Here is a 22,848-nt window from a genome sequence, read left to right on the forward strand (position 1 = left end):
CAAAAGAGACCTACAAAAATGGAAGAATGTACCATACTCCTGGATAGGAAGACTTAATATTGTGAAAATGTCAATACTACACCAAGCAAATTCCAATCCAGATTCCAAAGATATTCTTCAAAGAGATGGAAAAAAACAATTACAAACTTTATATGGAAAGGAAAGAGACCCAGGATAAGCAAAGCGCTGCTTAAGAAGAAGGATAAGGTTGGAAACCTGTCATTCTCCGACTTCAAATTTACTACATGGCTACAGTGGTCAAAGAAGCTTGGTACTGGTACAATGAAAGACACAAGGATAAATAGAACAGAATCAAGAATCCAGAAATTATCCTATCTACATACAGCCAACTGATTTTTGACAAAACACCTAAATATAACACATGGGGAGGTGATAGTATCTTCAACAGATGGTGCATGTAGAACTGGAAAGAGATATGCAAAAGACTGAAAAAAAACCTTTCACCTCATGCCTTATACAAAAACCAACTCAACATGGATTAAAGACCCAGAATTATGAAGGCCATCAATTAAAAAATACGGAAAAATGTGAGGGCACTAATTGAGGGAATATACCAAATACCAAACATTTTGAAAACTACACAAACAAAAGTAGACACAATAGATAAGTGGGACATACTAAAAATTAAAAACTTATGTGCATCAAAAGACTTCATCAAAAGAGTAAAAAGGGAACCCACAGAATGGGAAAAAATCTTTTGCAATGACATATCAGACAAGGGACTCATTTCTAAATATATATAGGAAACTACAACACCTCTACAAGAAAAAGACAAATAACCCAATTAAAAAATGGGCACAGGCATGAACAGACACTTCACCAAGGAGGAGATCCGGGCAGCCAACAAACACATGAAGAAATGTTCATGATCACTAGCCATTAGAGAGATGCAAATCAAAACAACAATGAGCTATCATCTCACAGGAGCAATAACAGCAAAGATAAAAAAATAGAGGACTTCCTGTTTCGGCGGCAGTGGAGAAAGTCAGGTAGGGAAATCTCCGTGCTAGAGAGGGACTGAGATCTCACACAAGAAGCGCTCACAGAACAGCTCCAGAGCTCCGGATCTACCATAAGGTCCAGGACGTCAGTTTCCTGCACTCACAAGTAAAAAAAAAATCATGATTCTAAGGAAAATACTGTGAGTTAGGAATCGGGAGATGGGACTCCCTCTGTGGCTACCCAACCCTGGCAGAGTTTAGAGGGTGGGGCTACAGCCATCCCTGCTCAGTGCACCTGCTCTAAAAGCAGCACAGAGACACTGCATAAAGAGGCGCTGGAGACTCTACACATTTCTCCCACATCTTCCCTGGAGCGCCTTCTTTGCTCAGCCAGGATGCCATCAGGCGGGTGGAAGTGCACCCCAAAAAAAGAGCCTGACCCGGAAATTCCCCCACAGTACAGAGAGAGGGAACTTGGCAGCCACTAATGACATCAGCCGTAGTGACACAGCCCTAAGATTGATTTGAGCTAGACCCTTGGTGGCTGTGCACCTTGGAGTCAGTTACAGACTCCAGGAGACCCTGTGAGGGATTTCCAGGGCTGTGGGTCTTTGCAGGAGCAGAGCACCTTGTTTTTCTCCTGCGGAGCAGCTGGTGGTTTCAAGCTGCTGACCTTAAGGTTTGCAGCCCCATTCCTGGCCACTGCGCTACCTGGGCACTGTGTGCAGAACCCTTATCATACAATCTGCAAAACCCCAACATATAAGGACTCCACCATATCGAGAATTGCGCTGTGCACACACAGACACCCAACTGACCTTCAGAGACAAAAACAGTGGACAATCAATCTTTCCCCCATTAACTTCTCAATATCTACCTGCACACCTCTACTGTAGTGTCTAGAGGAGGGGCCTGAGAGAGTGGACACCCTCACCCACTGCAGGAGGCTTCTACCTTGCACACATACTGACTGTGTAGCTCAGGACAGTTGACCACAGCTTCATTTCTGTTCAAAAGTGGTGGTATTTGTCTCTGCATTTGTATTACTTCTGCTTTTGGTCCTTTTGATCACACATCTTTCCTGGAGGTGGGAGCCTTTTTTCCCTACATTACCCAAGAAGAGACAGCAATCGTGGCCATATAGCCAAGCTATAAGCATACCCCATTATATCCCACCACTGAGACAAGAGTCAACAACACCTGCTAAGCATTACATGCGAAAAGGGAAGTCTATCTCCTGATCATATTCACCAGGAGACACCCAGTAAGCTTAATAACAAACAACAAACATCCAAGTAAGCTTAAAAAACAACAAAAAACCTCACACATAACTATCAGAATTGATGAATAAAAAACAACAAATGATATTGAAACATGTCCAAAAACAACAGAAGAGAGTAGCTGAGACAAAAGACCTGGAGACAGAAAAGGGCTTTCTAGAAGAGGAAGAGCAGGTTTTGGATATGCCTGAGAAAGAATTCAGTAGAATGATATGGAAACAAATTCAAATGCTCTGAAAACGGGTGGAGAAAAACAAGAAGAAGTCAGGAAAGTACTACATTCCATGTTCCTGGATAGGAAGACTCAACATCGTGAAATGTCAGTACTGACCAAAGCAATTTACACATATAATGTAATCCCAATCCAGATTCCAACTTCATTCTTCCAAGAGGTGGAAAAGAAAATTACTAACTTCATATGGAAAGGAAAGACTCAGGATAAGCAAAGCACTGCTTAAGATGAAGAACAAGGTTGGAGGTCTCTCACTCCCAGATTTCAAAATTTACTACATGGCCACAATGGTCAAAACAGCCTTGTACTGGTATAATGAAAGATACATCGATCAATGGAACAAAATCGAGAATCCAGAAATCAACTCATCCACATACAGCCAAATGCTTTTCAACAAAGTGCCTAGGCATATTGCATGGGGAGGAGAGAGTCTCTTTAACAAATGGTGCTGGCAGAACTGGAAAGCAATATGCAAAAGAATGAAACAAGACCTTTACCTCACGCCCTATACAAAAACCAACTCAGCATGGATTAAAGATCTAAATGTGAATCCCAAAATTATGAAGGTCATCAATGAAAAAATATGGACAGATGTGAGGGTGCTAATTCAGGGCATATACAGACTACCAAACATTTAAAAAAATACACAAACAAAAGTAGACAAAATATATGAGTGAGACATACTAAAAATTAAAAACTTATGTGCATCAAAAGACTTCACCAGAAGAGTAAAAATGGAACCCATAGAAGGGGAAAAATCTTTTGCAATGACACATCAGATAAGGGACTCATTTCTAAATATATATAGGAAACTACAACACCTCTACAAGGAAAAGACAAATAGTCCAATTAAAAAATGGGCACAGGCATGAACAGACACTTCACCAGTGAGGAGATCCGGGCAACCAACAAACACATGAAGAAATGTTTATGATCACTAGCCATCAGAGAAATGTAAATCAAAACAACAATGAGATATCATCTCACACCACCAATAACAGCAAAGATCAAAAAATTAGAGGACAACAAATGCTGGTGAGGATGTGGAAAGACTGGGACCCTCCTACAATGTTGGTGGAACTGCAAAATGGTCCAGTCACTCTGGAAAGCAATATGGTGCTTCCTCAGAAGGTTGGAAATAGAAATACCTTATGACCCAGCAATTCCTCTACTTGGCATTTACCCACAAGAAATACGAGCCATAACACGAGTAGATATATGCACACCAATGTTCACAGCAGCACTATTTACAATAGCAAAAAAAATGGAGGCAACCAAATGCCCAGCAATTGAAGAATGGATAAACAAACTGTGGTACATGCACACAATGGAATACTATGCTACCTAGAAGAAGAACATGGAAGCTGCAAGCCATCGCATAACATGGATGAAACTTGAGGACATTATGCTGAGTGAAATTAGTCACAAAAGGAGACACACTGCTTAAGACCATTATCGTGAAGGACTGAGAAAAAGAACCCACCCAAAAGGGGAAAAAATATGTATATATATAATTGCTGAACACCGGGATGTATGGGGTGAGAGGAGGGGAGAGAGGGAGGGGAAGAAAGAGCACAGGGTAGGGAATAGACATAGGAGAGCCTGGGTGTTGGGGTGGGGGAAGGCAATACACAAGAAGGGAGAGGGAAAAAGAAGAACAAGGTGGACGGGAGAATGGTTGGGCAGGTTCGCATGGGTTAGATGGGACAGAGCTGAATGATGATGTATGCACAACCTTGGAATAACAGGGCTTCAGGATACAGGGATAGAGGCATGGCCTGAAAGGGGATAAAAGGTAAATAATGTTAAGTTGCTTGGCTGTCTTTTGAATCTTGGTTTTCCTTGCCTACCATTGTGAAATAGATGTTTGGGTGGTGGGGGTGGGGATAGCCAGAAACATCACAACAGAGAGCATGTAAGCCCGTACTCAGCCTCTAACTGACTGGAATACATTGAGGGGAGCTGGAAATTGCCCAGACCCAAAATGGGGGGTGGGGGGGATTTAAAGCAAGAAGTGACTGACTGGCTTACAAGCTTTCAAGAGGAAGCCTAGTTCCAGACGGGGCAGGGGTGGGCAGAACCTCCAATGAATGATTTCCAATCTGTTGGGACCGGGCTGATGAAAGGAAATGGGGATAAGACTCTTGTGGTAAAACAGTGAATACCTGCCATCAGGACTGACTGTGAGGGTCGGAAATGTAAGATTTTTTTTTTGGCAAAAGGAGGAGATTGATTGATTTTGCAGCCCAGGAGCAGAGGTCCCTGGCCCCATCAAGCGAGAACAGTGGAAAGTGTGACCCTACCCAGAGAGGCAGTGAAGCCAGGTATGGAGACAGAGATGTTGGCATGGACAAATGGAGTGGCTGGAGACACGGGACTCAGGGAGGGAGAGGAGCTGTTTGCTGACAGCCAGCAGGGGTGGGCCTGTAGGGTTATTTGATGATGCATGAAGGGGACTGTAATCATTGCAATGAAATGTAACACGATAGGATGAATGTGAAGCTGAAGTGGAACAGAGGCAAATAATGATATATGCACAACCCTGGAACAACAGGGCTATGGGATACAGAGATTGAGACATGGTTGGAATAAGAGAAAGGGGGGAAACGATGTTAAGATACATGGCTGTCTTTTGAATCTTGGTGTCCCTGGCATACCACTATAAAACAGACACTGAAGGGGGAGAGAAAGGAATAGCCAGAAATATCACCATAGAAAGCTTGTAAATCCATCTTCTGCCTATAATTGATTGGAATACCTAAAATGGGGCTACAACATGCCCAGTGAAGGAGGCTTCCTGCAGAGTCTCTGTATTACACAAGACCACAGGTGGATTCCTGAACAGCCTCCAGATTTTTCTGAGGGGAAATTCCACTTGAAAGGACAAGCAGACCAGCCTGGAGCAACCAGTAGAACAGAAGATACTTCCTGAAAGAAAGACTGACAGGAAATGTACAAAACAATACAGGCAGATAGACTGATTACTACAAGAACAAACAAGTGGCTCACCAGGAGACATCAAGGCAAGTGGTGGGGTCCTCTCAGGGCAAACCTCCTTTGAAGATTAAGACCCAATGGGAATACACACTGTGATTGGTGACCATGTTCATCACTGATAAGGGAAACTGATGAGGGAAAGCAGCAATGAAGCTGCGAGCTAAGCTCTACAATGTTCAGTAGACTCCTGTGAACCCAGCTGGAGACCTGGCTGCCCAGCAGTGTGGCAAGACCTGGGGACTCTTGGGCCCAGAGTCAGTGACATAACCACAGAGGACTAGAGTGGAGACTGAAGCGTCCAGCTGATAAGAAGAGAGGGCACATGCATAAGTACACCCACACTTGCAGATAATACACACCTGACCTGGCTTCAATGGCTGGAGGATCAGAGCTCAATCAGAAGAAGAAAGAAGAGGAAAAAAAGAATATTCTGATACAATTTGATGAACTTGACCTACACCTATGGATGCAGTCTCTCAGAAGAGGGAACAAATCTTCACAGTGAGGATCACTCCCACCCTCTCCACACAAAGAGAGGACAGGGATGGGTAACTTGGACATTGGCTACCCAGAATGGGGGGCGGGGGGGTTTACAGAGGCAAGAAGTGACTGGCTTACAAGCTTTCAAGAGGGAACCTAGATTCAGAGTGTGTGGAGAAAGGTAGAATCTCCACAGAGTAGTATCCAATCTGTCTAGGCAGGGCCGCCGAGGAAAGGAGATGTGGATAGGTCTCTTGCGATACAGTGAATAATTGTTATCAGGACTGATTGTAAGGGCTAGAAATGTAAAGGTAGACATTTTGTAGCAAAGGGAGGGGAGGGATTCACTTTGCAGTCTGGGGCAGAGGTCTCTGGGACCATCAAGGGAGAAGAGCGGAGAACAGAACCCTACCCAGAGAAGCAGTGATGCCAAAGATGGAGGCAGGGACAACGACATGGAGAGATGGAGCGGCTGGGGACTTTGGACCTGGAGAGGGAGAGGGCCTGTGTGCTGATGACCAGGAGGTCAGGCTTGCAGGGTATACCCTGTGGTTGGTGGATGATGCATGGAGGGGATTGTAACCAAGGCAATGAAACGATATACGATAGGATGAATGTAAAACTAATGTTCTCCCATGTAAACTATCACATAATTCACAATAAAACATTAAAAAAAATTGAAGAATGGTTAAACAAACTTTGGTACATACACACAATGGACTATAATGCAGCACTGAAGTATTTTTGTCTTTTGATAAAAGTGGAGATCATACTATATTTGTCATTTTGTGATTGACTTATTTCATAAGTCCTCCTACACAGTTTTCTCCAGATTCAGACACGTTATAATTCGAGAACTCATTAACTTTTATGTTTTCTGGACTGCAAAGTTAGTTTGAACTGCAACGTCCGTGGTTCCAGCTCCCCAGTTACTCCTCAAAAACCCTATACAGAGTCTATGGGTTGGAAACGACTCGGCACCTCACACAACAAGATTCCACTGTATAGATGTACATGGGTTGTTTCCATCTTTATGCTACTGTGAATCGTGCTGCAATCAATATAGGTGAACAACTGTTCATGTCACTTCTGTTAGGTGTTGTACTTCTAGTTTTTTAAAAAAGAAGTGCCATACTGTTTTCCACAGTGGATGTACCATATTACAGTCATACCAGCAGTGAATGCAGGTTCTAATCTCCCCATATCCTTGACAGCATTTATTGTTTTCTTGGGTGTTTTTTTGTTTTATTTTATTTTTTTAAGCAGGAGCAAGATGGTATCTTATTATTGTCACTTTTTTTTTTTCACCATTTGCACCATCCATGGACTCTTACGTATACATGTTGTTGTTGTTAAGTGCCACGGAGCCAGTTTTGACTCATAGTGATGCTGTACAGGATTTCTGAGGCAGGGCTGTTGGGTTATAACCACTGACTTTATGGTTAGCAGTCTAGTGCTCTCCCTACAGTGGCAAACTAGGACTCCTTAAACTTGTATAAGGAATGAAAACCGTAGTCAATCTACTATATCTTTGTTGTTGTTGTTAACTGCCGTAGAGTTGATTCCGACTTATAACAACCCTTCCAAGGAGCTACTGGTGAGTTTGAACTACCAACCTTGCAGTCCAGTGCTTATCCTACAGCACCACACCAGGACTCCACTATATATTTAGTATATTATAATTAAAGATTACAGTATAACAATATACTAATAATGAGAATTAAAATATTTTATTTCTTTTTAAAATATATACCAAGAATAGTTTGAGCAGTGTTTTGCTCCTTCATGTCTGATAACTTAACAAATGTGGAGGAAACATCTTTGCAGAAAAACTATCAAATACCTTTCCAAGTTTAAATCAGCATCTAATATTTTATCCTCTCTAGTTTCAATCTTGAGTCCTGGTATGACGCTGTAGCATAAGCAATGCATTGCTAACCACAAGGTTGGCAGTTCAAAGCTACCAGTTGCTCCTTGGAAACCCTATACAGTGTGGCTATGATTCAGAACTGACTCGACGGCACTTAACAATGACAAAAAACTTGCGATCTCATGGAATAGCTTTAAAAGTTCCATTAATGCAACGCTTTGTGAGTGTGTCACTTACTGTAATATATATTCATCTTTTCTGTCATAGCCATTTTTCTCATTTATGTCAGTTAAGTTTGCCTTGACTAAGTTCTATGCCTCCACATCCAGAGTCTCTCAAAGGGCAATAGTGTCGCATTCCTAAGGTCAGCTATTTCTTCTATAATTCCGTTTATGTTAGATTCAAATTTCATTTGCAGTTTTATTACTTTTCATTTTGTTGTTGTTGCTGTACTGCCATCTTAGTTGGCCAATTGCCTCTGTCTATGATCATTTTTTGTAAAATCTCATGTTCGTTTATCACTGAGAGGTATGGCGGTAACACAACTGCCTGCTTTGCTGTTTGTGCAAGAATGAAGTAACAGATGTCTAGTGACTTATTTACTTTTGAAAGAGTCACATGATGTTTTCCTGATCATGTTGTTGTTAAACGCTGTCGAGTTGGTTCCAACTTACAGGGACCCTTTATAGGGCTTCTGAGGAGCAGCTGGTGGGTTTGAAGTCCTAACTTTGTAGGTAGCAGTCCAGTGCTTCTCCTACAGCGCTGCTATTTACAGAGTGGTTTGTAGACTCACGAGTTAATATATCATGGTAAGTGAAATTTGGTCTGTGTCGTTAGGGAATAAATGTTATTTAACTAAATTGCAGTAACTGCAGTTCATGAGTAACAGAACTGTGTAGAGCAAGGACTGCCTGTGCCTACGAGAACTGACTGATAGTACCTTATTTTTGCAACATGTCACCTTTCTAAGATATAATAACGCCATCTGAAAAGAGCAACAGGTTACTTCAAATGCATGCAAGGAACAACAGGTTACTTCAAATGCATCATTTTCTTGTTTCATCAGCTCTGCAAGTTTCAATAGTTAGTATGGAAATTTACTTATTGAAACCTACTTATAGGTTTTCTACAAAGCTAAAAGTTGGTCTTTTCCTTGAAGAACTAAATGTTCCTTGAACATTTGTCAATTGAAACATGATTTCCTGCTTCCATCCATTATAATTTCAGAGATGAGCAACTATGGTAATTTTGGCCCCATTACATAAATGTTAGAACCCATTTCAGTCCAGAAAATAATAGGTGTGAACAAATTTCAAAAATATTTAAAATGGAATTCAAATAAATGACTCAAGAATGCAGTATGTAACAAATAGGGCTGTGTTGCCTGGATACTTCTTTAGGGAAAAAAAAATAAAGTTAGCTCCTTTCTACACATAATACACACAAAAAATATACAGATGGATTGAAGATATGAGGAGGGATCTAAAAGTTTATGGATTAATCCCAAAAGCTTTTAATTCCATTTATCCACAAACTTTCTGAATATAAAGACCAAGACCATTAAAGTAATTGAAAACAACAGGAGGGCCAGTGGTTCAGACTCACTCCTTGGGAATCCTATACAGGGTTGCTATGAGTCAGATCCGACTCAATGGCACTGAACAACAATAACATCTTTATAATCTTTGGATGTGGAGGTCATCATAAGTGCAAGATTAAAATAAAACAAAATTGATAAGGAATGTCCCCTTAAACCTTCCTCATCTCTTTACCCATCCTCTCTCTTGATTGCTTAACTTATATCTTCGTTCAGCAGGAAAATAGAAACAATCAGAAAATAACTTCTACAGATTCCCACCACTACGTCCTACTCATCCGCCATGAATTGGTACCCACATACTCCCATCTTCTCTCTGAACTGTTGATGAGCTGTCCACTAAATGCATAATAACCCATCCTCTCTCACCCATTTAAAATACAACTCCAGCAAATCTCCCCTCTTTTTCTCAGATTACCACTTTTCATCTCTCTAATCAGTTATTTCTATCAGTATATAAACATTCCTCCTTTAAACAAACCCTTTCTTCATTGCAAATCTCACTTCAGCTTCAATCCATGTCTTTGTTACCTTTTACAGCAAGTATCCTCAAAACAGCTGTCTATACACACTGCCCTCAATTCTTTCCCATCTCAGTATACAGCAGTGTCATTCCATGTTCCTTAGGATAGAATCTTTGGAAGGGTCCTTGATAACTATCCTCATAATGCATCAGTAAATCTTGAGGGCTTTACCTGGAAAATATCTTCAGAATCCTGCCATCTCTCATCATTGCCATCACCCCAATTAAAGCCATCAACATCTCTAGCATACGTTTTTGAGCGAATTCCATAACTGGTTTCCCTGCTTTTATCCTTGCTCTTTTATTTTCAAAACAGTAGTTGTGAAATACATTTTTTTAAAAATTAAATTTCTATCATGTTACTCCTTCCAGTCACTTCCATTTCAGTCAGGAGTAAAAGTTCGTATTATGACCTGCAATTCCCTACATGATCTGGCCCCCATTATCAATGTGACCATATCTCTTATTTTCATTTCCCTCATTTACTTAATCCACGCTGGGCCCATTTATTTTCCTCAAACACGTCAGGTGCATTTTCACCTCAGGGTCTCTGCATGATTCACTCCAGTATTGCACTGATTTCTCTGCTCAATTGTTATTTTATCAGAGAGCCCTTCCCTTATTGCCCTATTTCAAAACATAAAAATTATCAGCAATTTCTATCCCCAATTCTCACTTTACTTTTTGCCATAACATTTATCTCCTTTTAATATACTATAAACTTCCTTTATTATTTGCCTCTAACTAGATATGAGCACCATGCAGGTAAGGGTGTTTATCTGTTTCATTCATGCTCTAGCTCTCCAGCACCTTGAACAATACTTTGCACATCATACTTACTCAACAGGTACTATGAGGGGTCTGCAAAAAGTTCATGGAAAAGTTACATTATTTTTTAATTCCATGCTTCCCTGAACTTTTTGAAGCTCACTTATACTTCTATCAATGAATGAGTATAAAATTAGGCAATGTAAAAAATTCAAACTTCTATATGATGAAATGACGTTAGAATATTACAACTGACTAGGATGCATCTTCATTATTTATGAACTAGCATGGTATGCACACCATAGAATAAATAACTATTTGAGATAAAGGGGGCAGCATTTCCCCAAGGACAAAGTTCTGAAAGGTTAGAAAAGGAGGAGGAATGGAAATAAGAAACATAGGGAGGAAGTGGGATAAGTGATGTTACAAAATGTGAATGAATCCCTGAATATAAAACTGATGGCCTGCTCTGTAAACCTTCACGGCATTCATAATGTTGTTGATAAGCACCATCGAGTCAGTTCCAACTCATAGCGACCCTGTATAGGGGTTCCCAAGGAGCAGTTGGTAAGTTTGAACTGATGACCTTGTGGTTCAAACCGACCTCTTAGTTAAAAAAATGAAAAATAAAAAAATAAAAGAAGCAAATAACATGAATAGATAACTTACAGGTAAGACAGAAACATATGAAAACCCACTCAGAATCCAGAAAATTCAAATATAAACAATAAACTATTTTCATCTATTAAACTACAAGGAGCTCTGGTAGCGTAGTGGTTACGAATCGGGCTGCTATCCTCAGGGTTAGCAGTTCGAAACTACCAGCTGTTCTGTGGGAGAAAGATGAGGCTTTCTGCTCCTGTAAAGATTTACAGCCTCGGAAACCCTGTACAGGGTTGCTATGAGTCGGAATCGACTCCTCAGCACATAACAACAACAACAACAACATTAAACTAAAAACAATTACAAGACTGATAATATCCAGGGTTTATAAAATGAATAACAAATAAGAAATCTTACACTAATGGTTAAAGGATAAAGTGGTAAACACATTTAACAGAACTGTATGGCACTGTGGGTAAATGTGCCAGACTGCAAAGCCATTTGAACAGCAAGGTTGGTAGTTCAAGCTCACCAGCTGCTCCTCAGAAACTGTATACAGTGTCGCTATGGGTCGGAACCGACTCGATGGCACTTCACAACTACAACAACAACAAATCAGTATGAAAAGGAGTCCTGGTGTGGTGTGGTGGGTTGATGTGCTGGACTGTAGAGTTGGCTTGATCCACACTGTATAGGGTTCCTTGGACACCCTATACAGAGTCACTATGGGTTGAAATCAACTCAATAGCACTTAACAACAACAAATCAATATGAAAAAGGCTTTGTTCTAGCAAGTCAACTTAGAACTTATTCTGTGAAGATATTTGCCAAAGAATCTTAAGTTATGTATGCAAGATATATAAGTATGTTCAGTGCAGCATATTTTGTAATCATGAAAACTTAGACACAATTTCAGCTTTCATCCATAAATTAAACTGTTTATGTTACAATGATACAAAAAATACTAGGCAATTATAAAAACTAAGCATTTATTTACGGCCTGATAAAGAAAGCTTGCTAAGATTGGTCACAGATAGGCACAGAACATATGTTTACTATGATTTCATGTATGCAAATAAAAATAAAGATACCTAATTTGAAGGGTCATTATCATTCCATGTATTAATAACTGAGAGAAAATATCTCTGACTACACATTTTAGGATGCTTTCAGTTGCAAAATGAACCTCAATTTCAGAGATGTTAGAATGTAAAAAACTGGGTCTTAAAATTGACGAAATATTATGTATATATACATACATATACATACAAAGCCTTTTCTGAAAGCAAATATTTGAAACAGCTAAAAGTGGTTAGGTTGAGGGAGAAAAATTAGGGACTCAGGGTATGTGAGTGTATAAAAAGAAGACTTTTCATTTCATACCTTTCATACTGGTTGTATTTTTAAATTAGTTTTAAGTGTTACTATTATTATAAAAATATTTAAAGATATAAATCAGAATGAGTATCTTTTGATGCAGCAATTTCACTTTTAGAAATCTATCCAGTATAAATAATTGCACCTTCATCCAATCCTAAGAAACTCTGCCAACCTAGTGGGTTACAAGTTGGGCTGTTAAGTACAAGTTTGAATCTACCAGCTGCTTGGTGAGAAAAAGAGGCTTTCTGCTCCCGTAAAGATTTACAGCCTTGGAAACCCTGTACGGGGTCGCTATGAGTTGGAACTGACTCCAAAGCACATAATCACCACCACCACCACATACCAGTCCTGGTGTGGTGCTATAGGATAATCCTGGGCCTGCTAACCACAAGATTGACAGTTCAAACCCACCAGCCACTCCTTGGAAACCCTATACAGGGTTGAAGAGCAAAGATGTCAGCTTGAAGACTAAGGTGAGCCTGATCCAAGCCATGGCATTTTCAATCACCTCATATGCATGTGAAAGCTGGACAGGGAATACGGAAGACCATGGAAGAATTGATGCTTTTGAGTTATGGTGTTGGAGGAGAATACTGAAAGTGCCATGGCTGCCAAAAGAACCAACAGATCTATGTTGGGAGAAGTGCAGAGTCCTCTTTGGAGGCCAGGATGGCCAAACTTCGTCTCTCATACTTCGGACATATTGTCAGGAGGGACCAGTCGCTGGAGAAGGATATCATATTAGGTAGGGTGGAGGTTCAGAGAGAAAGAGGAAGACCCCCCAGCGAGATGGATTGGCCAAGTGGCATCATTGATAGACTCAAGCGTGGCAACAATAGAGGTTGGCCCAGGATTGTGTAGTGTTTCATTCTGCTGTGCATAAGGTCGCTATGAGTCAGTACCAACTCGATGGCACCTAACAACAACAACAGCAACATGAGTTGGAACCGACACTGTGGCACTTAACAACAACAATAACGATATATACACAGATATGTATAAGGATGTTCATTATATCAAATATTTGTAACAAGCCACAGAGCATCACATAGTCATTAAAAGTAATGTAAAGAGACAAAGGAAATTGTGTTATACTGAAAAAAGAAAAAGCTTATAAAAGCAAGGTAAACTATATAATGATGCTTTGTTGTTGTTCTTAAGCGCCACAGAGTCAGTTCCAACCCATAGTGACCGTGTAGAGGGTTTCCGAGGAGTCGCTAGTGAGCCTGAACCGCCAACCTTGCAGTTCAAACAGTTTTGCAGTCTGCCGCATTAACCCACAGCGCCACATCAAGACTCCAACTTATACAATATTTATTTTGCTACTAAGGAGTAAGGTAAAAAAAATTCCATGGACAATTTTGATGCAATTATTTAAATTATAATTGACCAACCTCAGAAAATTATAAAAATGACTTTTTGCAAAGTCAGCACTGTTATTTCCCAGAAAGTTCACATCTTTACTCACCTAACAAAGAACTTTAAAGTGCAGAAATTTAAGCAATTATCTCCAGCCAAAATTGTCAAATCAGTTCAGATTTGGTCTCCAATGATTCTTCCTACAACTACTGTTGTAACTTCATAATCTAAGAATGATAAATTTTCAACAGACTCCTGTGAACCCGGGTGGAAACCTGGTTGGCCAGCAGTGTGGCAAGGCCTGGGGACTCTTGGGCACAGAGTCAGTGACATAGCCACGGAGGACTGGAGTGGAGAGTGAAGCATCCAGTTGATAAGAAGAAAGGGCATGTGCACAAGAACACCCACACTTGCAGATAATACCCACTTGACCTAGCTTCAATCATTGGATGATCAGAGTGCAACTAGAAGAAGAATGAAGAAGAAAAAAAGAGTAATCTGATATAATTTGATGAACTTGACGTACACCTATGGATGCAGTAGCTCAAAAGAGAGAACAAATCTTTACAGCAAGGATCATTCCCACCCCCTCCATACACAGAGTAGACAGGGATGAGCAACTTGGACACTGGCTATCCAAAAAGGGGGTGGGGGTATACAAAGGCAAGAAGTGACTGGCTTACAAGCTTTCAAGAGGGAGCCTAGATCCAGAGGGTGAGGAGGAAGGTAGAATCTCCATTGAGTAGTATCCAATCTGTCTAGGTGGAACTGATGAAAAGAGATGCGGATGGGTCTCTTTTCATGCAATGGTGAATAATTGTTATCAGGACTGATTGTGAGGGTTGTAAACGTAAAGGTAGACATTCTGTGGCAAGGAGGGGAGTCTAGGAGCAGAGGTCCCTGGGACCATGAAGCGAGAAGAGCGGAGAGCAGGATCCTACCCAGAGAAGCAGTGATGCCTGAGATGGAGGCAGAGACGATGACGTGGAGAGATGGAGCAGCTGGGGACTCTAGACCCAGAGAGGGAGAGGGGCTGTATGCTGACGACCAGGGAAGGGGGGAGGCAGACTTGTAGGATGTATCCTTTGGTTGGTTGATGATGCATGGAGGGGACTGTAACCATGGCAATGAAACGATATATGATAGGATGAATGTAAAACTAATGTTCTCCCATGTACACTATCACATTATTCACAATAAAAACATTTTTTAAAAATGATAAATTTTAACTAAATATTGCTTAACCAAATATAGTGATAACTGATCTCTTAAAACAAACTATTAAATATTTGCTTTTTCCACATTATAAAGTTCTCATCATCATAATAAGGGTCAGTTATTAGACTCCATCACCACCCTTACACAAAGAGTGACTTAAAGTACATTAATGTTTCACAGCTTACTTGAATAAAATGTCAGTATGTCTTTCTTCAAAAGCTACTTTTAGCTTTAACCAGAATTTAAGGGCCTTACAATGGGCCACATTCCAAGTTGGGTGTATTATTTTAGTAAGGTATAATTATTTCCATTTCATAGAAGAGGAAGTGGAAGGTATGAGGTGTAATAATTTAAGATCACAATGAAGTTAGTCAGTAGTACTTTTGAATTTTCCTTTAAATTGTTCTCCTTGGAACTGTACTCCTTAAAATCCTGTAAATATGATTGCTACTGAATTTTTTCCCAAAAAATTTTCAATGAAAATGTCTGTTTCCTGTGACTACAGAATATACACTATCTGATATAATGTGCTGTCTGCAATTTATAAAGTACTTTTAATCACTGGATGAAAGATACTTTGGGGAACCAAAAAACTGTATGCTAATCCACACAAAAGCCTTCCAGGTAAACATTTTCCTTTGAGTAAAGTAAAGATGTGGACGTTTAAATCAAGCAGTATCATGATGAGTCAACGTGGAGAATGAATGGTCCAAGTTCTGACGCTCACTTCCTGCTTTGATGATACTCTACATCACTTCCTGAAATGTTGTAACACCTCTAAGACAGTTTCAAAGTGCTCTAAGCTCATACATTCAGTGTTCGCATACTTCTCTGATTTTTATGCCAACATCAATTTCTACCCATTTCCCTGTTAATAGCTATAACCCATTAATAATTACAATTCTATGGATCACAATTTCTATTTTGTAGACCCTCCTTTTTGGCCTTTTATCTGCCTGAGATTAAGATATGGTAAATTCTTTACAGCTAGTCGAATTGCCAATTAAAATAAAGTTACCAGTAGGCTAACTGATTCTTCTGGATGAAGATAACAGAGTTCTTTCTGTCAAAAAATTTCTATCACTTCGGTCTTACGTAACACTGAAGTTACAACAGATGGCACAGAATTCATGTTCTAGAATGTGCCTTCTAGGTATTAAATAATTTCCTAAACCTTTACACTGTTAAGTGCCGACTTACAGTGGCCCTGTATAGGGTTGCCAAGGAGTGGCTGGTGGTGTAAACCACTGACCTTGTGCTTATCCAACAGTGCCACACAAATTATTTGACATACCACAGGAACCATTTTCTAGAATGTGCCTTCTATATATTGCTGTTAAGTTTTACATAATGTACAAACTATTTGGCATGCCACAAAACTCCTAAAGTTCTCGCAACTGCAATTTTATGTCTACATCATCTAAATAACACACGTAAAAGTACAAGTTTGGCGGTATTAAAGAGGGGAAAGGTTGAACTATGAGTTTGAAGTATTTGAACTAAGTAACTTACCTAAAAGATCAAATGCTGTCTATCAATTCACTAAAAAACCTCATCAATGACTCCCATAATAATGCGAGATGCCTTCAAAATGTTTGTGGAAACATTGAATTAAACGATGAAGTTTTTTTTTTCCACGAACTTTTTTAAAGTTCCCTAGTATTAAACCTGTAAACAATGTGTGTGTGTGGTTGTGTGTGTTGGGGGGGGGAGGGGATGGCTGCCCCTGGCAAGAGACAGTTTTAACAATGAGGCTAAACGCAGTAGGGGTTTAAATCCCCTTGGAGCGCTCCGCAGAAATGACTTGGTCCTGGGAGGAAGGAGATTTTTATCTTACCCTTTATGTCTATATTATTAATTTTAAAAATAAAAGCATGTATTTACACATTATTGGCAAAATTTAAGCAGAACAGGAACATTTGAAATTCACTTCAAGAACTTTACATTGTTAATCTGCAAAACTTTCTCCTGATTATCTTTTCAAATAAATTGGTTAACTGGACAAACTATAATCCCTTTTGTATATTCGAAAGAAATTATCATTAAATTATACTTCAGTAAATTATCACATCAGTGGGAATTTTATTTTTCTTTTTTAAGCTATTCCTTTTTTTGTAATTTATTGTAATTTAAATGAAAATTTATAAAGACAATTGGTTTTCCATTCAACAATTTCAGTGGGAATATTCACTAACGCCATCAAACCTGACTAACACCATTCCTTTTCTAATATAATCCTCCATAGGTCTGTGGTCTGAGTATGATTAAAAAGTTAGTATTTTTACATGGAATTTAGCAGTTATTAATAAATACCTGCTAAGTCTAATGATTCTAAAACAAGTTGTATATTTTAATACTTGAGACACCACCAGTTTTCATAGGTGGACTTGGATAAGTTGAACTGCTTTTAGAGCTTGGTTACCAGAGAACTACATCCTATATGCATTTAAGAATACAACTTGACTTTCATTAGCCACTTAGTTGCTTTGTTTGTTGAGCTTAGTAATAATATTAAGACCAAGACCAACAACTCAGTGACTGAAAAGGGAAAGCCAAAGTAGGCAGATATATGCCTTTGGTTTTTACTGAAACATAGTCAGGAATTAATACAAGGGGAAAATCAAAGAAATCAGAATCCTTCCACATACTTTATTGGACCAACCCCAAACTTACAATTTTAGATGGGGAAAAAAAATCTCTTACCCAGACTATACCATGTCACTCTATATTTTATTAAAGAATTAGGGACTAGCACAATGTTATAGAAAAGTTATATCTGACTCTAATAAGATTACCTTTGGGCCAGGGAGACCTGGCAGACCAATGCCTGAAACACCAGGATCACCTTTGCTTCCTTTCTGTCCAGGGAATCCTGGGGAGCCAGGCTGTCCAGGAATTCCAGGAGGCCCGGTGGACCCTTTTGCACCCTGAGGTCCTGTTGGAAATATGCAATATTTTAAGAATATTCTTTATTAGTGGCATTTCCACAATGCACTTTTATAATATGAACAAGAAAAAAGAAGATGAACTCTGAAAACTCTGAGTTATATACTAATGATCATCATGACTAAAATTACATAACAACCTTTTTTAAGGCAGTTTTAGTAAGTGCGGTACAGCTGGAGAAAAGTTTTTGAGTTCTTGCTTCTACGGTTTCTAGAGTTTCATTTTCAATTTCTATGTCAAATATTTGTGCAGTAAGAGGATTCAACCCACTGATTACCTTAGGTAATGTCTCAGTCCGATCCTGTCAATACTAGTATCTTTTCTGATAACAGAGATAATGGATTACCTTTCATTAATGGAGCAAAATATTTGGGGAATTTTCATTACTCACCTGGAAAACCCATATCACCTATGCTTCCCTTGAGTCCAGGTGGTCCTATAGGTCCTGGATTCCCCGGGAGACCAGGATTACCCTTGGGACCTAGAAAATTCAAATTAGTAAAGTTAAGTGAAGATAGTACAACTGAAGCTGCCAGGTTTCTTAGAATGAGCAATATTTAAAATGTAAGCATGGGTCAAATTTTAATATATGGTTAAGTTCCACACACCTAAATCAGCATCAAACACACAAGAGATATCTATGAAATCTCCTTAGGAACACATTAAAACATAGCCATGGTTTCCTAATAGAACTTTAGAAATCAATGTAAAAATTTTACCAAGGCAACTTGTTTCTCACTCTGAAATAATTTCAGTCATCTGAAGTTTTATTTTTTGTACACATTTATAATGATAAATTACTGAATTTATCATTATAAATGCATTATAATGAACCTGTTTTTTAAAATTCAGAAATGGCTTTCCCATGTAGATCTGATTACATGAGAACAGAAAGAGAATATGGCAACCTGTCATGATATACCCCTAATATATCAGGCCAGAGAAGTATTGGGCAGTCAGTCCCAACAGGGATGGCTGCTTCCTTAGCACATTCTTCTTAGAGTTCAGATGCCTGAGCTCTGTGGATTCATCTAGGTGTTGTTTTCCAAGAACTACAATGTTGTACCTTAAACGTCTGTCTCTTTCTTTTTCTTATATAATTGACTCCCAGCTTGGGAGAGAGAATGAAGACAATGAGAGCAAGGAATAAGAAAGAAGTTCTTTTCCCATTTATATCAGGGTAGTGGAGTCCTGGTGTGATACTACAGGTTAATGAGGTGATCTGCAAGATCGACTTGAACCGCTAGGTCAGTGGTTTAAACCCATCAGCCACTCCTTGGAAATCCTATACAGGGTCGCTATGAGTCGGAACTGACTCAACAGTATTAAATAAGGAGTTGTAAGGAGCCTGGTAGTGCACTGTTTAAAGTGCTGGGCAACTACTAATCTAAAGGTCAGTGGGTTCGATTCCATTAGTGCTGACCCACACGACAAAGAAGTTATCAGTCTGTTTCCATGAAGATTTACAGCCTTAGAAACAGAGCAGTTCTATACTGGCTTATGGGCTTGCTGCTAAGAGTAAGAATGTTGCTGTTAAGTGCTGTTGAGTAGGTTTCAACTCAACAACCATGTGTAAGGTTTCTGAGGAGCGACTGGTGAGTTTGAACTGCTGACCCTGTGGTTAGCAGTCTAGTGCTTATCCTACATTGCCACAAAAGGGGCCCCTAGAGTAGAATAGCTGGCCTAGAGGACAGTTATGTGGTTGGGAACTACCTGCTTTTTATTTACTTAGGGGCTCCGCTTAAAGAAAAATGGCTTCAGCAGCAAAGAGTTTATTAGGAATAAGAAAAACAAAACAAAAACATTTTAACTATAAAAGTAATTAACATGGTAGCAGACTGCCAGAAGAGGTTGTAAAATTTTTATCCCTAGAAATTAAAAACAAAACAAAACAAAAACCAACATTCATCTGTTTAACGTGGTTTAATGATTGACTTGTCAGAAGGCAACAAGTAAAACAGGTGAACTCTTCGGGCTCCCACCAGATAACTGTCTTATTTACATATGTGGCAATGTATGTAAATAAAATAGCACTTTACTTTGATTATGTGTACATACTGACTGTCACAAGAAGAGACTGAGAGAGCTAAGCACAATATCCTGAAAGCCTTGTCTTTGAAGCTTGGAAAACAGGGCAACATTTTGTTTGCCAAAAGTTAGCTTAGTATCTCAGTAGCTACCCAAGCATATTACCATGACAACATCGAAAGTATCATCAAACATGACAAATAATTACTTTTCCAGGGCTCAGGGTCAGCCATCCAATTGCTTTTTGTTGTAGTTGTTGTTAGGAGTCATCAAGTGGGCTCCAACTCTTAACAAACCTATGTACAAAAGAACTAAACACTGCCCATCCAGTCTTGCATCATCTTCACAATCATTGTGATATTTGAGCCCATTGTCGTAATCATTGTATTACTGTTTCATTTGGAATCTTCTTCTTTTTCACTAATCTTCTACTTTACTAAGCATGATATCCTTTACCACGGACTGGTCCCTTCTGAAGACATGTCCAAAATACCTGAGATGAAGTCTCACTATCCTCGCTTCTAAGAAGCATTCCGGCTCTACTTTTTCCAAGACAGATTTGTTTGTTCTTCTGGCAGCTCATGATACATTTTAATATTCTTTGCTAGTAGCACAATTCAAATGCATCTATTCTGCTTAGGTCTTCCTTATTCATCGTTCAACTTTCACACGCATATGAGGCGATTGAAAATACAGTGACTTGGGTCAGGTGCACCTCAATCCTCAAAGTGGACTTTAAAGAGGGCTTTAATGAGATCTTTTCTGGCAGATGTGCCTAATGCAATATGTTGTCTGATTTCTTGATTGTGGACCCAAGGAAAATGAAGTTTTTTGACAAATCGTTTCTCTGTTTATCATGATGTTACTTATTGGATCAGTTGTGAGGACTTCTGCTTTCTTTACATTGAGGTACAATCCACTAAGAAGGCCGTAGTCTCTGATCTTCATTAGTAAGCACTTCAAGTCCTCTTTGCTCCAGTAAGCAAACTATCATCTGCATATTTCAGGATATTGATGAGTCTTCCTCTAATCCTCATGCCATGTTCTTTTTTATATAATCCATCTTCTTGGATTATTTGCTCAGTATACAGATTTGAATAAGTATGGAGAAAGGATACAAGCCTGACACATACCTTTCCTCATTTTAAATCATGCAGTATCGCCTTGTTCTGTTTGAATGACTGCCTCTTGGTCTACATACGGATTTTGCATGAGGTGGCTGTTGTTCTTAAGTGTCATTGAGTCGGTTTCCACTCACAGAGATCCTGCATAGGATTTCCATGGAGTGGGTGGTGAGTTTGAACCGCTGACCTCGTAGTTCAAACCTATATTGCGGTCCAGTGTTTATCCTACTGTGCCACATCAGGACTTCTTTGCATGAGGTAGTCTGTTATACTTACTTACCTGATAATCCTGGTGGTCCAGGTTGTCCAGTCAGTCCAGGCTGTCCTGGGTCTCCAGGCAAACCTTGGTAACCTTTTGGTCCAGGAATTCCAGGAATACCTTTCAAGGATCAGTAGAAGAGATACCAGTTAAGCTGATACCATTAATTCATTAAATAAAATTGGAAAGCAGATTACTGAACTATGAGTAAAATGGAGGAACTCGTGATATTTTGACATATTATGAACCACTGGCACTTTTTATTTATTTACCATCAAGAAATTCAGATGTTGTTGTTGCTGTTAAGTGCCATGGAGTCGGTTCCAACCCATAGCGACCCCGAATGGGGTTTCCGAGGCTGTAAATCTTTATGGGAGCAGAAAGCCTCATCTTTCTCCCGCGGAACAGCTGGTAGTTTCGAGCTGCTGACCTTGTGGTTCGCAGCCCGATTCGTAACCACTGCGCTACCAGAGCTCAATAATTAAATCACTTTCTTCTTTGGACGGACTTGGGCCAGATCATCTTTCAAGTACCTCCTAAATTCTATGACTACCTCTTATAACCATTTATTAGAGTCCACATATAGTGTACTGGCCCCGTTTTACAGAAGGAATAATTGAGAGAGAAACGAAGCCTAGCAAGAGAGCAAAAAAAGACATCTCATTTTAGAAATAAGAAAGATTACGTGGTCCCGCTTTTTTGTGACTATATAAAAAAGTACAATAATATCTTTAACTCTTTTGGATGGAAAATTTCACCTAATTCTGCTCACAGGGAAACTTTTCTGTGGACAGACACAAAGTTCCAAGCAGATACACACACACACACACACACACACAGACTACCAGTGCTAATGCTAATGCTTAGAATACAAAAAGAGCCTCAAACACAGGTACAAGTTATAAATTAAAAGAGCTCATTTTTCAATTCCATATTGCTTGAAAGATTATTCTATATACATTAGATTGTAAATGCTTTATAGCTTATTTAGGATTATCTATACTTTCTGATGTTTGTTATGAATAGGTAATACTTTAACTTTTCAAAGTATTTTTTTTTTTTTTAACTTAAAATGTTGGTAGTATAGTGGTTATGAGTCAGCCTGCTAACCTTAAGGTCAGCAGTTCGAAACTACCATGCATTCCATGGGAAAAAGATGAGGCTTTCTGCTTCAGTAAAGACCGCCCCGGAAACACTATACAGAGTTGCTATGAGTTGAGAC

At 39.4% G+C, this 22,848-nt stretch overlaps 1 protein-coding gene across 2 annotated transcripts in view; it reads right to left on the minus strand.

Annotated features, from left to right (window-relative positions):
* COL4A5 (collagen, type IV, alpha 5) overlaps nt 1-22,848 on the minus strand; it is a 360,371-nt gene that overhangs the window by 89,739 nt on the left and 247,784 nt on the right. For both annotated transcript variants that reach the window (XM_006871035.1, XM_006871036.1), the window contains exons 34-36: nt 21,648-21,746; nt 18,607-18,696; nt 18,065-18,204 (exon numbers count right to left, since the gene is read on the minus strand). In XM_006871035.1, the coding sequence (XP_006871097.1) occupies nt 18,065-18,204; nt 18,607-18,696; nt 21,648-21,746 (329 nt within the window). The remainder of the gene's footprint in view (nt 1-18,064; nt 18,205-18,606; nt 18,697-21,647; nt 21,747-22,848) is intronic.

Source organism: Chrysochloris asiatica, unplaced genomic scaffold (genome assembly GCF_000296735.1).
Source record: "Chrysochloris asiatica unplaced genomic scaffold, ChrAsi1.0 scaffold00159, whole genome shotgun sequence".
NCBI lineage: Eukaryota > Metazoa > Chordata > Mammalia > Afrosoricida > Chrysochloridae > Chrysochloris > Chrysochloris asiatica.